The sequence below is a fragment of the Ailuropoda melanoleuca genome, chromosome 7 (genome assembly GCF_002007445.2).
Source record: "Ailuropoda melanoleuca isolate Jingjing chromosome 7, ASM200744v2, whole genome shotgun sequence".
Classification (NCBI taxonomy): Eukaryota; Metazoa; Chordata; class Mammalia; order Carnivora; family Ursidae; genus Ailuropoda; species Ailuropoda melanoleuca.
The window spans coordinates 37,616,336-37,633,524 of record NC_048224.1 but is presented as its reverse complement, the minus strand read 5'-3'; the positions used below and the strand labels follow the sequence as shown (position 1 = coordinate 37,633,524).

General features: G+C 42.6%; 2 protein-coding genes across 4 annotated transcripts in view; one reads left to right on the top strand and one right to left on the bottom strand.

Annotated features, from left to right (window-relative positions):
* Nucleotides 1-17,189, bottom strand: part of LOC117802999 — a 319,752-nt gene that overhangs the window by 286,067 nt on the left and 16,496 nt on the right. The window lies entirely within an intron of this gene.
* Nucleotides 3,034-17,189, top strand: part of PTPN3 (protein tyrosine phosphatase non-receptor type 3) — a 139,561-nt gene continuing 125,405 nt past the window's right edge. For all 3 annotated transcript variants that reach the window (XR_004626530.1, XM_019796738.2, XM_002916526.4), the window contains exon 1: nt 3,034-3,099. Coding sequence is in view for 2 of the 3 variants with exons in the window: in XM_019796738.2 (XP_019652297.1) it covers nt 3,048-3,099 (52 nt within the window). In the remaining variant the exon portion in view is untranslated. The remainder of the gene's footprint in view (nt 3,100-17,189) is intronic.

Here is a 17,189-nt window from a genome sequence, read left to right as displayed (position 1 = left end):
CTAGCATTATCTCACTTAATACTCACAGCAGCTCCATGAGGTGGAAACTACTATTACCGCCACTACTCCAATGAGGAAGCTGGAATTAGGGAGCTTATGACCAAGGTCACACACCTGTAAGTGGTGGAGTCACCTGAACCCAGACTATCTAACTGCACGTCCCATGGTCTTCCCACTATAGCTGCTGATTCATTTTCCTACCGAAGATGTTCTATAATAAAAATAACAATAATAGAGCAAACTTCATTACTTCTTACATCAAAATCAATTTCAGAAGATCAAAGATCTTAAAGTAAAAAGATGAGACTTAATAAGTTTTAGAAGAACTTCTGGTGGGGGGGCGCCTGGGTGGTTGAGTCAGTTAAGCATCCAACTCTTGATTTTGGCTCAGATCATGATCTCAGGGTCGTGAGCTCGAGCTCTGTGTTGGGCAGACAAGATGGATGATGCCTACCTCTGGGGAAAGGAGAGGAAAAAGAAAAGGAGAAAGGGAAAGAGAAATAGAGGAAAATGAAACAGGAAGTGCTTGAAAATGTTTATTAAAAAAAAAAAAAGACTATGCCAGCTGCATTCGAGAGATTTGGGGGCAGGAGTTTGGGCTGGGAAAAGAGCCAAACTGGGTGTGAGACAGATGAGTCAATGACAGATGATGGATGGATGGATGGACGAATAGATAGATTGATGGATAGATTGAAAGATATTAGGATAAATAGAAAGCAAAGAGGAAGAGAAAATGAGAAAAGAGAAGCTGGAAGAAGGAGGGAATTTGCTCTATGTAAAGAACGCACTCTCAGAGCTTCTTTGACAGGCAGAAATAAAAATTTGGATTATTTCAGATGCCAGATTGGTGTTTCTCCACATGCAGTGGTACCTACAAGAGGCTACTGAGTAACCCTGGCTTTATAGGGGCCACATGGAGATAACCCTCCTAGCTCTCCCTGAGGGGAAGAAGGCCAGTGAGAGCACAGATACAAAATTACAATGGTTTTATCATTAAGTTTCTTTTTTTTTCTTTTTTTTTTTAAAGATTTTATTTATTTATTTGACAGAGAGAGAGACAGCCAGTGAGAGACGGAACACAAGCAGGGGGAGTGGGAGAGGGAGAAGCAGGCTTCCAGCAGAGAAGCCTGATGTGGGGCTCGATCCCAGAATGCCGGGATCACGCCCTGAGCCGAAGGCAGACGCTTTAACGACTGAGCCACCCAGGCGCCCCTCCTTTGGTTTTCTGCTTAGATCTGAGTTCAGATCAGTTGCCCAAAGTCGTGAGCACCACATAGCTAGGATAACAAGGAAACTGTAAGATCGTAGTCTTTGCTCAGGTCTCCAAGAAAGGCACCAATGGCATCTTACACATGCTTCCAATCAGCCGGCACACTGCCCTCCTTCCCCTGGGCTAACGCCTGGGGTGAGGGGTATGCTTGTGCTTAGGGATATCAGGCACAGCCCAGGTCGGTTTGGTATATTTGGTATATTTGGAGGAGAAGGGACGTGTGCCTCACACCAGGGGATACCTCAGGAGATGGAGAAATAGTATTCTCTCCCCACCCCCATGCACAGTAGGATAGGAGGGAGCAGCTTTAGAATAAAAATGACATATGACAAGGCTAGACCAAGAGGGCCTGAGATAGACATATGGCATTCCCCCAGATCCTCTGAGCAGCCCAGGAGAGCCAGCAAACATCTCCCACACGTACAAGGAGGACACAGAAGCCAGCTGAAAGACAGAGAGCCAGCAGTTCTTAGACACCTCAAGATCACATTTAAACAAACAAACAAAAACGCCACATAAAAAGGAATGCCAGCATTTTCCAAATGTCTGAAGACCAGATGGGCCACACATTTCAATAGCAGCCAGGGTGGGAAGACCTCTGAAGGCCAAACACATCCTCCATCACACACACACACACACACACACACACACACACACACACACACACCTTTCAGGGGCTTGAACCTACATACAACCGTGGAAAAAAAGGGAGGGAGGAATTGCTGAGCCAGCTGAAAGAAACTAGAACTGACAGGTTTCTGCCACCAGAAGGCGTAAGGGCCCAGGAGAGAATTTAATTGAAGTTATAGAAAAAGAAAGCCATCTTTGTTTGGCAGATCCGAATTTTGAGCCCCCAAATTCATACTCACTACAAATGTTTGTTGATTGAATGAATGAACCAATTGTGTTGGGGGAAAGAAATGGTGCTGCATGCAGCCAGTTCCAGGTAAAGCACTCCTGGCTCTTCTCCAGGAAAAACAGTAATTACTAAAAAGAGTATCTGCTTTCTAGTCCTTGCTTGGTGCTTATTATCCTTCCTTGAGGAGGTTGCAAGGTTTGTTAGGACTCGGTTCTCTTATCTGTAAAATGGGCATAATGATATCTGCCTCGCCTTCTTTGTAATGGTATCACGAGAACAGAATGAGATAAGGTATGCAAAGTTGCTTTACACGGATTCTAAAAAAGGGCCTGTGGATCACCTCTGTCTTGTGCTTCAAGAAGCAAGGGAAGAGTAAATGAATGCACTCAAGGATTAAGAGTTGCGTGGTGCCCCTCTCTCAACCAAAATGTCTTTGGAGCTGGCAGGGAGCAGTGACTAAGTTTTCCCCACAAGCACCGTAGTGCTAATTGGAGGCTATCAGGGATTGCACTCTCTATATCATCCGAACAGACTTCATCAGGAAGAAATTCTCAGGACACAAAACAGATTTATTTTCATTGTGAAATAGTCTGCCTGCTATGCACCAAACAACAAATTAAGCTCTGGGTGACGATTCCCGTAAAACACGTCCTGTGCTTAGCACTGCTATTATGGGGTGGATCGACGTGGTAAAGAATCAATTAAAACTCTGACACATTAAATGGAGCTCAAAGACCTGTTTCACAGGTTTCCCCAGAGGAAAATAATCATGTTGCATTATACGTTGGAAGCCAATCGAGGCAAGATTTGTGAGACAAGTTCTGGGGTTTACAAGACAGACTTTAGCTTTTCTAAATCATTTTTGAAGTGCTATTTAAAGAATTACAGCATTCACCTCTGCATTCATCCAGCAGCATCATGGTGGAGCAAGAGGGATTATCGTCATGCGGGCACCCTCCTCCGGAAAACCGTAAGTTCCCTGGAAACAAAGCATTTAAAGAAATGGTGGAAATATTGCAATGTTTGTATTCATGCCGATTTTGGAATGAAAGCAAATGTTAAGCAAGACAAACCAGAGGCGTAATAAAACTGAATATCCTTTCTATTTTTATAATAGGGCTATGCCACCCAAGGGGCAGTCATTGTTTAGAAACTCTGTTTTAAAAGAAGTTCTAGAATTTCAAGAAAAGCCTCGCGAAAGAAGAAAGAAAGAAAGAAAGAGAGGGTTAATACTAGAATGTGAATAACGTTGGTGGTTACACTGCTTAAACTGTGTTTCTATGACAGCCAGTAGGAATGCCAGTGTTAGAACACCGTGTGTTTTGGGCTCACTCAGACATCTGTGTAAATCATCTTCAGTCTCAGTGCCTGAAGAACTTCTGTGCCTCCATCTGAATAAAGAGAGGCGATGTTGGGAGTTCAGGCAGGATATTTTCAGAAGCACGGCCTACAAATGAGCTCCACGGAAATAAAGAATCCAACGAGACCCAGGCGGGGCGAGTGTCAACAGTGACCATTGCTGAGGGAACAGGTCCCAGCCTGCCAGCGCCACAGGCATGTCAGGAAATGGCCAGGGGGACTCAGCTAACCCCTGATTTTGCAGGCTAATTCCAAAGCAAAAAACTAGAGAGAAAAGGTGATGTAAGGGTACAGTGTAAATGTTTCGCTTTCAAGACAATTCGCCAGGAAAGAGAGAGAGACAGAAAGAAAAGGAAACCCAGAGTGTTAGGACAAGACTAAGCCTGCCCGTTGACATGTTCAGCTTTGGTTCAGAACAGGACATTTGCAGAGGAAATGCTCTCATGGTGAAGGAATCCGTTCGGTTAGGAAAGTAAAAACGTGTGACAATTCTGTCATGAAGTCAACTGACAATATCTTTACTTTTTACGTTTTAAGGATGAGGAGGTGAGAAGGTGGGGTACCCCCCTTTTTTTTTAAAGATTTTATTTATAATTTTTTTTCATAAAGAAAGACCTTTTGTTCTTTTCTTGCTTAAGTTGCTACCTCAATCCTTATGTTCCCCTTTATTCCTTGGAAAAAAAATATTTTTTACAGAATATTATGTCCTTAGCGCACTAATGCTTTCCTAATCTTTGTAGAACAGAGGTCTTTCAGAACTACTGAGGGGAGCTCAGATTGTGCTGGGACCTTGGAATCTTGGGGTCCTGTCAAGGTTCTTGGGGCTGCAGGGATAGCTGCATTCTAGCCTCCCCCTAAACACCCTCTCCTCAAATGCATACCCCAACCCACATACCCCAGCCCCATTGGGCTTTCCCCTGCTAGATCATAGGGAAAAGTTTCCATTGCTTTCAAGAAAACCAAAAACTTGAATATCACTAAAATATGCAAACTTTTCATTTGACAGAGAGGGGAATCTAACTTCCCATGGAATTATAATGAGTTAGGTAAAGGCAAACCAGTAATAGAAGCAAGGCATATGGATAACTGGTTCTACGACACTCATGTTCCCTTCCCTTTGTCCAAAGCAGTCAGTGGGCTCTTCTTCACCTCACCCACCCTCTATCTCCATTTAGCTCATTACTCATATTCAAAGACTTACCACAGACACCACCTTCTCCTCAAGGATAAAACTATATACAATCCTCCTATAGTCAATCCAATTCCACAGACACTTTACTGAGCACCTTCTCTGTGAAGCTCTATACTAGACCACCTGACGTTCACAGATGAATAAGACACAACCCAGCCCTCAGATATATATGCAGCCTGTTAGGATAAAAGGCATCTTCTAATTGTAATATGACAGAAATTTACTTGAATGTGTTGTGCTACTGAAACACAAGAGAAAGGAGAGGACGATAGTCTGGCAGTTCCTCAAAACATGAAATACAGAATTACCATGTGGCCTGGCAATTCCACTTTCAGGTATGTACCCAAAAGAACTGAAAACAGGTACTTAGACAAATACAAGTATATGCGTGCACCATTTACAATAGCCAAAAGATGGAAGCAATCCAAATGTCCATCAACAGAAGAACGGATAAACAAAACGTGGTCTAGTCATTCAATGGAATATTATTCAGCCATTAAAAAGGCGTGAATTTCTAACACTGCCACCACATAGCTGAGCCTCAAAAATACTGTGTTACATAAAAGAAGGTAGACACAAAGGTCACAGAGTATATGATTCCGTTTATATAAAATATTCAAAATAGATAAATCTTTGGAGATGGAAAGCAGATTGGTGGTGGCCAGGGGCTGGGGGGAGAGACAACGGGGAGGGACTGCTTAAGGCGATGAAAATGTTCCAAAACTAGAGAGTAGGGACGGTTGCACAACACTGTAAATGTACTAATGCCACTGAACTATTCAGTTTAAAATGGTTAATTTATATTTTGTGAATAAGAGGAGGGCTCTGAAGAAGCTGGGAGGGAGCCAGAAAGCAAATTGACAGGATCCATTGAGGATGAGCTCCTGCAAGCCTGGGATATCTTTGGAATTTATCCTGGGAGAAGTAGGAGAGACAGTGAGGAATTTTAAGCTGGTGGATGACTTGTTTTAAACTGGACGTTTTGGGGTTGCCTCGGTGGCTCGGTTGGTTGAGCATCCAACTCCTGGTTTCCACTCAGGCTGTGATCTTGCAGTCATGAGATCGAGCCCTGCGTCCAGCTCCCTGCACAACGCAGAGTCTGCTTGAGATTCTCTCCCTCCCTCGCCCCTCCCCCCACCTTTCTAAAATAAAAATAAATAAATAAAGTCTTAAAAAATAAAGCTAGACATTTACAGTGTATGGCTGATAACAGTAGGGAGGGTCTGGACCCTTGGAAACAGCATGTGGCGCAGTGAGAGCCCATAACGGATGGACCAGGATATAAACCACCTGCCTCTTCATGCTTCAGTTAAGTGATGGTAATCATCTTCCACTCAATGTGAACTCAGAAACAGTAAGGAGACTGTTTCCGGGAAGAAGAGTTATGGGTGTTTTTTTAAACAGCTAAAGCCCCTATTTTTGCACATCCTACCACCTTGGCATCCAACAGATTTTAATGTAAAATTAACCTGCTTCCTCTTTCTCTAAAGATTACTCATGAAGACTTGTCTTTGAGCAACTCCTTCACCAAAGAAGAAAGGCTGGTTTTGATGAGAGCAAACTGCAGTCTGAAAATAGATTTAGAAAAGGAGGTAGGATCCAAAATTAATACACTTATTTTCTCAGTCTCAATTTCAGCCACTTTACCACGTCAAGAAATACTGCATGCTATAACTTCCTAAAAGTAGTCAATGGGGTTGCTGCGTACAGAGAATAAAAATGTGAATGAAGCTGGAAGGAAAATCTGGTCTACTCCATGCTCACCTAAGTACTAAATTCAATGTGACATATGAGAACCAGACAGAACATATCTAACCCAACTTTAGAGGGAATTCGAAAGGTCTCGATCTTGTAGTTGGTGCAGATGCCAATCAGCTTCCCCTTGCCTTTTTAGAGTGACCAGCTGTTCTGAAGGAAGCCCCAGGACAGAGGGGTTTCCCAGACCCCAGACTTTCAGTGCTCAAGCCAGAATATTTGGGCACCTGGCTTTCACTGCCACCAAAACCCCTTCCAAAATTCTATCTTCTCTGCAGGATTATTTTCATTTGGGAAGTAAAAAAAATAAAATAAATAAAATAAAATAAAATAAAATAAAATAAAATAAAATAAAATAAAATAAAATAAAGCAAAAAAACAAAAACAAAATGGCAGCAGTGCAGAAGAGAAAGGAAAAGTTGGGCTCATTTGGCTTTCATAACGTGGAAAGAAATACATTCAAAGAGCAAGAACGCAGGAAGTCAGCAGGGTGCAGCGGTCAAGGCTGCAAAGCATTCCACAGGAGCCCTCAGACTCAGAAGGCCCACCTGTGTGCCAGGACAACCACGTGACCTTCAGGCAGGCTGCAAGGGAATGTTTTTTCACCTTCCAAATCACTCACTGAGCAAATACCTACTGAGGTCCTGACTTACCATGGACCAGGTGTGGGATCAGGTGTTGGGATCCAGAGATAAAGACGTGTTACGCTGGCCTCGGGAGTGGCCAAGTAGAGGAAATGTACTGGGTGACATCCAAGTCTAGCACCACGTAATTAATAATGAGATCTCCCAGCTTCCAAGAGCCAGACGTTTATATAGATTATCTGTCATTCTCACGAGTACACCTTATCCCCACTTTAAAGATAAAAAATAACATAAAAACTGAAACTCAGATTGGTGGAACTTGCTCATTGCCCCCCAGCTAGCCGTGGCAGAGGCAAGGCTGTAACCCAAGATTTTGAGCAAGGCTCCCTTGATCCCCAAAGCTCTGCCCACTCTACTATTCCCAGGTCCCTTTCGTGTGACCAGCGTTAAGATCAAGGTCATTCTGATTTCTGGCCCTACTCCAGCCTGTCTTACCCTTTTATCAGAGAGCAGTTACATCCTCACCTTGAATTGGTAGTGAAAGTGCCAGATTTTAAATATCCATGCTAATGACAGAGGCAGAGTGGAGGCAGGAAAAAGCTTGATATTTATGCTTAACTAGCAGACAATTGGAAACTGTTATTAGAGGTTGGATCAAGATGGCATACAGAGAAGAAAACATGAGGCTTCCATGCTATCAGAATTGGCTCTGATTTTCTTGGATAAGACACCAAAGTCACGAGCAATGAAAGAATAAATAGACAAATTGGACTTCATCAAAATGAAAAACTTTTGTGCATCAAAGGACGCTATGCACAGAGTGACAAGGTAGCTGACAGAATGAGGGAAAATATTTGGAAATTACCTCTGATAAGGCATTGATATCCAGAATGTATAAAGAATGACAAAAACACGAACAACCAGATTCAAGGAAAGTACTAGAATCAACATTTCTCCAAGGAAGATACACAAATGATTAACAAGCAATGAAAAGAGGCTCAACATCACTAACCATTAGGGAAATGAAAATCAAAACTTGAAGGGGATACCGCTTCATATCCGATAGGACGGCTGTTATCAAAAACAACACAAAACTAAGAAGATAGCAAGGGTTGACAAGGACGTGGAGAAATTTGAACCCTTGTGCACAGTTGTAAACTGGTGCAGCTGCTTGGGAAACAGTATGGCAGTCCCTTAGAAAACTAAAAATAGAATTACTACCTGATCCGGCTCCTCCACTTCCGGCTATATATCCAAAAGAATGAAAAGAATAGAAAGCCGGGACACGAAGAGATACTTGTACACCCATGTTCACAGCAGAATTATCTACCATAGCCCAAACCTGGAAGAAACCCAAGCATCCTCGATAAACAAAATGGGGTATTTACATACAATAGAATATTATTCAGTCTTTAAAACGAAGGAAATTCCAACACATACTATGACTTGGATAAAACGTGAAGACAATATGCTCAGTGAAATAAGCCAGTCACAAAAGGGCCATATACATTATGGTTCCACTCCTGTGATGTACTTAAGGTTATCAAATTCATAGAGACCAAAAGCAGAAGTGTGGTTGCTAGGCACCGGTGGGGCGGAAGGAATGGAGCTGGTGTTGAATGGGTACAAACTCTCAGTCTGGGAAGAAGAGAAAGTTCTAGAGATTCATGGTGGTGCTAGTTGCACAGTAACATAATACACTCCATGCCACTGAACTGTAACACCTAGAAATGGTAAATTGTATGTAATGTATATTTAACTACAATTTTTAAAAGATGGCATTCAAAGGACAAGCATCTGTGGATTCAAATTCCACCCCAAATTCTATTTAATGACAGAAAAAAATGCCTGAAAATATTCATTAGAAGGGGAGTTGTTGCTTAAAAGGTGTAGAATTTCAGTCTTGCAAGATATAAAGTTCTAGGGATGGATGGCGGTGAGGGCTATATAACAATGTGAACGTACTCAACACTGCTCAAATCTACACTCAAAAACAGTCAAGGTAGGAACCTTTATGTTCTATAAATTTTACCACAATTAAAAATGAAAATCTGGGTGCCTGGTGGCTTAGTCGATTAAGCGTCTGACTCTTGATTTCAGTCCAGGTCTTGATCTCAGGGTCAGGAGTTCAAGCCCCGCATTGGGTGTGGGGCCTGGGTGTGGTGCCTACTAAAAAAAAAATTCTTTTAATAAAAATTTTTTAAAAATCAAGAATGGGGGCTATCACCCACCAGAAACTATAAGGAATTTCTGAATGATAGAAAGCAGTTGGGATTGGACTGAAGGAGAAACAGGAAGGAAGACATCTAGCTTAAAATACTTGCAAGACTCCGTGCAATGAAAACAGGTCAAGAAAGAGAAAAAGTGATGGTCCAGGAAATTAACTGGGGTTCTCTATAAACAGACAGCGATCCTCAAACCTGACGGGGCATCGCTATCGCCTGGAGTGTGGGTCCAGGCATAGATGTCCACACCCCACCCCTGAGTCTGTGGTTCAGTTTTTCTGGGGTAAGACCTGAGAATTTGCCTTTCTAGTAAGTTCCCGGGTGATGTTAATGCTCCTGGTTTAGAGATGGAGATTTGAAAACCACTTTGAGAAACAGCTAGACCTGTCAGCCCTTCCCCTTCCACCACCTCTAACCAGGGACAGACAGCAGCATCTCTCCCAGGTGGAAGCACTGAGTGCAGATTCTGAAGCCCCAGATTCATAGAAAACTCAAAAGCTGGGTCCAAGAATCTCCATCCTGGAGGACAACCACCAGCACACATCCCGTTTCACCCACAGTGAAGGAAGGCAGCAACTTGAACATAAGAGCAGTCATCATGCACTTACCAGGGACTCCTAACGTCAACGAAGAGTGGGAAGTCAAGAATATTTGAGGAAAGCCAACACTGGGAGAAGAAGAGCAACAATGTCAAGAAAGAGAATTAATGCACAAGGAAGTAGAATTAATCAAAGAGACACTAAAACATGTATAATATTGTCAGACCGACTCTAGAGACATATACACACACAAGAAAGAAGGGAGAGGAAGAGAAGATAAAGGAGGAAGGGAAGAAGAGACTGTTATACAGATTTGATTTTAGGCATTATATATAAATATATCATATATATAATACATATAATATATAGAAAAGTGCACCAATATTAATAGAAGAGCTCAGTGAATTTTTACACTTATATATGCCCTTGAAATCACCCCGAGATCAAAACAAACACCCAGCCCTCTAGAAGGCTCCCTACCCCCAGAGATAATCACCATTCTGCCCTTCATCACCATAGATCTGTTTTGTTTCTTTGGAACCTCAAACAAATGGAATCAGAGATAAGTGCTCTCTTGCGTCTGCCTTCTTCTCCCTCAACTTTGTGTCTATGAGATTCATCCTCTTCATGGGTGTAGCAGTTTGTCCTTTTTCATTGACACACAGTTTTCCTTTGTATAAATATATCACAATTTATTTTCTATTCTACAATTAATGGATATTTAAGGTTTTTCCAGTTTGACTGCTAAGAATAGTCATACATGTCCTTTGATGAACATAAGAATGTGCTTGCCTTTCGTATACAGAGTGGCATGTTTGGACATAAGACTTGCTTATGTTTAACTTTAGTAAATACTGTCAGTTTTCCAAAAAGGTTGTAGCAACAAGAATTCCAGTTGCTCTATATTTTTGTCAACACTAGCTTTATTAGTACTTTTAATTATATCAAGTGATGGGGCAGGAGAGGATGGAGGATTATGTGGGGGTTTTATCCCCAGTTTTACTGAGAAATAATTGACATACATCACTGTATAAGTTTTTGGGGTGTTTTTGTTTGGTTGGTTGGTTGGGGTTTTTTGGGGGTTTGTTTTTTGGTTTTTGGTTTTTTGGGGGGGTGGGGGAGGGGCCTAGGGAGAGAGAGAGAATCTTAAGCAGACTCCACACCCAGTGCAGAGCCTGATGTGGGGCTCGATCTCACAATACTGAGAGCATGACCTGAGCTGAAATCAAGAGTCAGACACTTAACTGACTGAGCTACCCAGGTGCCCCATCACTGTATAAGTTTAAGGCATACAGCACGGTGGTTTGATGTACATATGGTGTGAAATGATGACTACAATAGGTTCAGCTAACATACATCCTCTCATACAGATAAAATTTTAAAAAAGAAAAAAGGAAGGAAAAAAAGACAAAAAAATTTTCTTCTTGTGATGAGAACACTTAGGATCTTTTCTCTTAACATCTTTCCTATATATCCTACAGCAGTGTCAGCTATAGCCATCATGTTGTACACTACATCCCTAATATTTATGTATTACTGGAAGTTTTGACCTTTTGACCCCCTTCCCCCAACTCTCCCTCCCCCATCACCCACTTCCGGTAACAAGTCTGATCTTTTTTTCTGAATTTGTTGCTGTTATTCATTGTCAATAATTTCTTTTAAATCATAGATTTTTCTTGAGCAGTTATAGTTACAGAGTTCCCATTACCCCTTCAGACCATCATGAGGTTTTAATCTGCATTAACCAAATAAATAATAATGATATTTTTCATAAACAATTGACATTTGGATAGCCTTCTTTGTGAAACAATCATTGTTGTCTATTTTTAAAATTAGATTGTATGTCTTTTGCTTATTGATTTGCAAGAGCTCTTTATATAGGCTGGGTATGAGTCTTTTGTCAGATATATGTGTATTGCTAATATTCTCTACTAGTCTGTGGTTTGCCTTCTCTGTTAATGGTGATTATGATGAATAGAACTTATTTATATTGATGAAATCCAATTTATCAAGCTTTTCTCTTATGGTTTATACTTTTTACACCCTATTTTTAAAATCTTTGCATACCCCAAGATCATGAAGATATTCTGCAATGTTTCCTTTTAGAATCTTTATTATTTCATCTTTCACATTTATATCCATGGTCCATCATGAATGTTTGTACATGGTGTGAAGGGTCCAGTTTCTTCTTCTTTTTCTTTTCTTCTTTACTGAAAAGTTGATGCTTTCTTCATTGGCTTCCTGTAGAACATTGGGCATAAATCAAATGACCATATATGGATGGAACTGATACTGGACTCTATTTTATTTCATTGGTCTATTAGTTTACCCATGTATCACACTGTCTTAATTTCTGTAGCTTTATAATAAGTTTATAGCTGGTAGTAGAAGTCCTTGGCTTTGTTAATCTTCAATATTGCCCTGGTTATTCTATGTCCTTCGCTTCCATATAATTTTTAAAATAAACTTGCCAATATCCACTTAAAAAAAACTTCCTGGAATTTTATTGAGTTTGCATTAAGTCCGTAGGTGCACTTAAGGGAAATTCATATCTTATCCATATTATGTCTCCCAATTCAGGAATATGGTTTATCCCTCAATTTACTACATTCTTCTTTAATTTCTCTCAGGAATGTTTTATGGTTGGCAGTGTGCTGGTCTTCAAAATCTTTCATTCAAGTAATTCCTAGGCATTTTGTTTTCTGTTATTATAAATATTTTAAAATTTTTATTTTCTACTTGTTTATTGCTAGCATCAAGTAGTATAAATGTGTTTTATCCATTCACCTTGTATTCAGCTCTCTTGCCAATTACTAATTTAATACTTTATGTTAGATTTCCTTATATTCAAACATACGATCTGTGAATAATACATTTTATTTCTTCCTTTCCAATAGTCATCTTTTTTTTTAAAAAAATGGCTTAGTAAAGTATAGCTTACATAAAGTAAAATTCACCAATTTTCAGTCCACAATTTAATGAGTTTTGGCAAATGTATACAGTCATGTAACCAGCACCACAATAAAAATGTAGAATATTTCCATCAGCCAAAAAGTCCTCCCAGTGCCTCTTTGCAAAAAAGATTGGAAAAAAATGTCATATTGTCAGCCCCTTCCTGGGCACAGAGGGAAAAGCCTGAGTTAAGTAGCATGGGGCTGCAGAACACAAGGCAGCTAGATTCTCCGGAAGAAGAAGAGTGGGGGTGGAGGGTGAAGCTTCTCCATGAAGTTATTCTTCAATCCTACTTGCACGCTAAAATCAGCCCTTAAAATACTGCTGCCTGGACCAACCCCCAGCAAGCCGGATTCCCTTCATCTGTGATGGAGCCCAGGCACTGAGTATCTTTTCAAATAGACCCTCAAGGTGATTCTCACGTGCAACCAATGCTAAGACCTTATCAGGCTAAAGGCAGTAATTTTTGCAGGTGAAGGCAACTTTTTACAATTGTAAAAACCATAGAGCAGCTGTCACTAAAGGAAATGACTTGAGAAAAAGCATAGATAATCCTATTATTCTTGCACAGCAAATATTCTCAACATGCAGACATACTTTTGCACGACTGTGCTCACTGTGATGATGCAATTTTACTTCTTTACTTACCATTTTTTGTGAACTTCTTGCCTATACCCCTTCATAAGGAGGCAGTGTAGGATAGTGGTTCTGAGTGTGGGCTTTGGAGCGAGACAAAGCTGGGTTAAAATCTAATCTTTTTCACTTGCAAGCTGTGGAACTCCAGCAAACCATTTAACATACTTGAACTTGAACTTGATAGACTCTAGCTGAGGCTCTCTTGTTGGTTCATTCATTCTTCTCACCCTTTGTCATCCACTCAGCAAGCCTGAATTGAGGGCTTTTGTGTCACACACTCTTCTAGGGGGCAGGAAGAGAATATAAAAGTAACACCAGGCGTTGTGCTTAAAAAGACCAACATGTCAACAAGTAACTACTACACAATGTAAGGATTTAATAATCCAGGTGGTGCTGGGGGGGCGGGGCTTCAGGAAACAATTGAGATTGTGTGGGCAGGACTTCTAAGTCTTTGAAGGGATGGAACACGACTGGCCTTTGCTTCACGCCATGGGCTTCTCCTGGGGGTGTCCTTGGCTGCTCCCTACTTGGCTCAGACCTAGACTGCCTCTCCTTTCAAACCACGCCGCTGGCAGTGCCGCAGATGGACAGTAGAGGGCACTAAAAGACTGCACTTGATAACAAACTGCGCAGGACTGGGTAATCCAAAAGGGACGGCTTTCAGGAAGGCTCAGGCAGATGAGAAAACAGACGAAATCCAGAGGTAAAAGATGTGTCCAGAATGGCACAGCTGCTCAGTAGCAGAACGAGCACATTCCAACCAGGTCCATGCAGTTTACTATGCAATGCTCTAAATTTTCTAAAACTCTCAATTTGTATAATTCAGGATTTTTCTAGAAACATTCTTTTTTTTTTTTTTCTCTTTTTCTTCCCCACCCCCGGCCGTCATATGGAGACACATTTTGGTTTATAAATCTATTAAAAATACAGTATATATAGGGGCACCTGGATGGCTCAGTAGGTTAAGCATCCAACTCTTGATTTTGGCTCAGGTCAAATTTGATTTTGGCTGTGAGACTGAGCCCTACGTTAGGCTCTGCACTGAGCATGGAACCTGCTTAAGATTCTCTTCTCCCTCTCCCTCTGCCCCTCCAACCCCCCCCAAAAAAACAGCGAAAACAACAATACTATTATGTTTGTGTATATGTATATATGAACTTTCTCTTTCTTCCTAAATCTGAAGTTGGGTCACGTTCCCTGGGGAAAGTGCAGTGGTGCAGAGCATGGGCTCTGGAACAAGTCTGAGTTTGAATGCAAGCTCTGTCTCTTCTTGGTATGACCTGGATGCATTTAACTGCTTCTCTGGATCCTAATCCTTGGCGTCAGGCAATGATCACACACAGACCTCCCGAAGCTGTTGTCAGGGTTAAGTGAGTTGATGGAAATGACGTGCTCTGACCATTCCTGGTTAGGAGCAATCCGTCTGCCAACATGCACTCTTATTTTCAATCTCCTGGCTGAGCAGCACTGGTCAGCCATCTCACGCTGTGCTTGGGTGGGTGAAAAAGTCTACTCCAGCCCTTGCAGTCAACAGGCTTGTTTGGGTTCAAGTCCCAGTTCTGTCCTGTCATTGACGGGATGTGCCATCATGATGAGCGGGCCCCTTCACTGCCCTCGGCCACAGTTCCTCATTCCTCAAATAGGGCTGATAATATCACCATCATTACTACTACTTCTGCTAATGCAGCAAGATTTCCTTTCAGTTCTGTTCAGCAAATATTTTCTCATGCCCTATTATGCCCGAGGCCCTGTGCTGGGTCCGGAGAGAAAGAGACAAATAGGTCAAAGGCCTGTGTGCGAGGATCTAGTAGTCAAGTGGGCTGCATAGGCTGGTGATCATACAAATTACCAAAGCCTGTGATGAATACAAGGGAGGAGCACTAGTGAGGGAGCTCTAGGAAGGCTTCCTGGAGAAGGTGAAATCTCAGTTGGCTTTTGAAGGATGAATAAGAGTTTGCCAGGCTCATCTTCCTTTAAAGTCAATGGAGATAGTTTGTGGAATCAGGAGTCCCTAGTGGGAAGTCTGCTGTATATACCAGCCAGAGCTTTTCTTTCATCTTAGTCTCATGGACCCCCACACCCATTATCTGAGCAATCTCCCTCTTTTCTCCCAGACAACCCCGGGAGGGTAAGCTGGTGAATAAGACCTGCTTTAGAAGAAGAGGAGCCCAAATCACGGCAGTTGGGGAAGAACGGGTGGTCGCCAGCCCACAGAGAACACCTGGAGGCAGGGGGACCCTGACTAGCACCTGTCTGGGGGGATCATCCCACAGCTCAGGACTCTGAGGCCTCCCTCTGCCTCCCAGAAGAGCAGGCACGAAGATCCCTCTGTTCCCCCTCCAGGCAGCCACAGCAGACACTGCCATTCACATCACAATTCTGTCTCTGCCTGGACGTCCTATCTCATTCTTTTCCCGCCCACCCAAATTCTACATGACCCCTTTTCTGGGAAGCCTTCGTTGCCTACAACTCCCACCATAGTGGTCCCCCCGGCACTGCCAACGTTACCCTGAGTTGCCACGTCATCACCCTGTTTTCCGGGATCTACCTCCCATGAAGCTGTGATCCCTCTATAGGCAGGTACTGTGTCGAAGGCACTCTCTGGATCCCCAGCTTCTGGCCCAGAGCCCAGCGCAGAGGACCTCGCTCAGTAAATGTTTGCTGAATTGAATTGAACTGAACTGAACTGGGCCCAGAATTCCTGACTCTTTCCAGTCAATGTTTTTGTTTTCCTGTCTTGGCAGGAAGCACAGGGCACACTCTAAGAGGTAATTGAAGAGCATGTAATAAACAAATTATTTAGACGTCTGGATAGAATTAGAGGAAATAAAGACAGCGAAGCGCCCGGAGAGGAGCTGCTGGGAGAAGCTGTTACTACCCCAGGCCTGCAGGGGTACGGGAAGGGAGCTGGTAATGGAACTTGGGGAGAGCTGCTGCCAGCAGAGGGGCTGCCCCTCAGGAGCTGTGGGTGTAGCCCCTGCCAAACCACAGCTTGGCAGGGGGGCCCGGGACATCAATGCCCACCCTGGTGCAGTCCACAGAAAGCAGCCTGACTGGGCACAGACTCGAGCGAGTAAAAGCCAAGAGCAGCTCTGGATGGGGAAATGGGGAATATCCAGCACAAGCGGTTTTTCTCAAAATATGGCCCACATTGCATCAGCATCAGAAACCCTTCAGGAGCTTGTTTCAAAAGCAGATTCCTAGGCTCCAGCCCAGACCTACTAAATCAACATATCTATCCAGGGGCCTGAGGCTCTGTCCTCTTAGAAAACTCCTCAAGGTGGCTGTAGAATTCACCTGGGGGTCTCTGGAGGGTATGAAATTATAAGAATTCTGAACATCATTAATTCATAAGTTGAACCCACAGAATCAGGTTGTGGTATGTGCTCTGACAAGGTTGGTTTTCCATCTACCACTTCCAAAGCACCAGGGGACTTCATTCATTCATTCATTCATTTGCATTACTGAGCATGAGCTAACGTCTGGGCCCTATGGAGGATTCTGACCGCACAAAGTAAAAAAGGATGGTCCCCACGTGAATATCCTAGGATAACCTCTTACATCCCATGTAGGGATTCTTCTAGGACTTCAGAAATCATTCCTACCATTTGCTAGAGACTCTTCAGTGCGGGCAAAGTAACAAGCCAAACACATGGCTTCAATGACCATCACACCATATGACACCCAAACACTTATTTCTCCTGAGTATGGGTATTCAGCTGCCTATGAGACATACATTTAGAGGCTCCCGAAGCCCCCCATCAATCCAGGTGACCCCAAGGGAATTCATCTTCCATCCCCCCCACCCCCACCCCCCA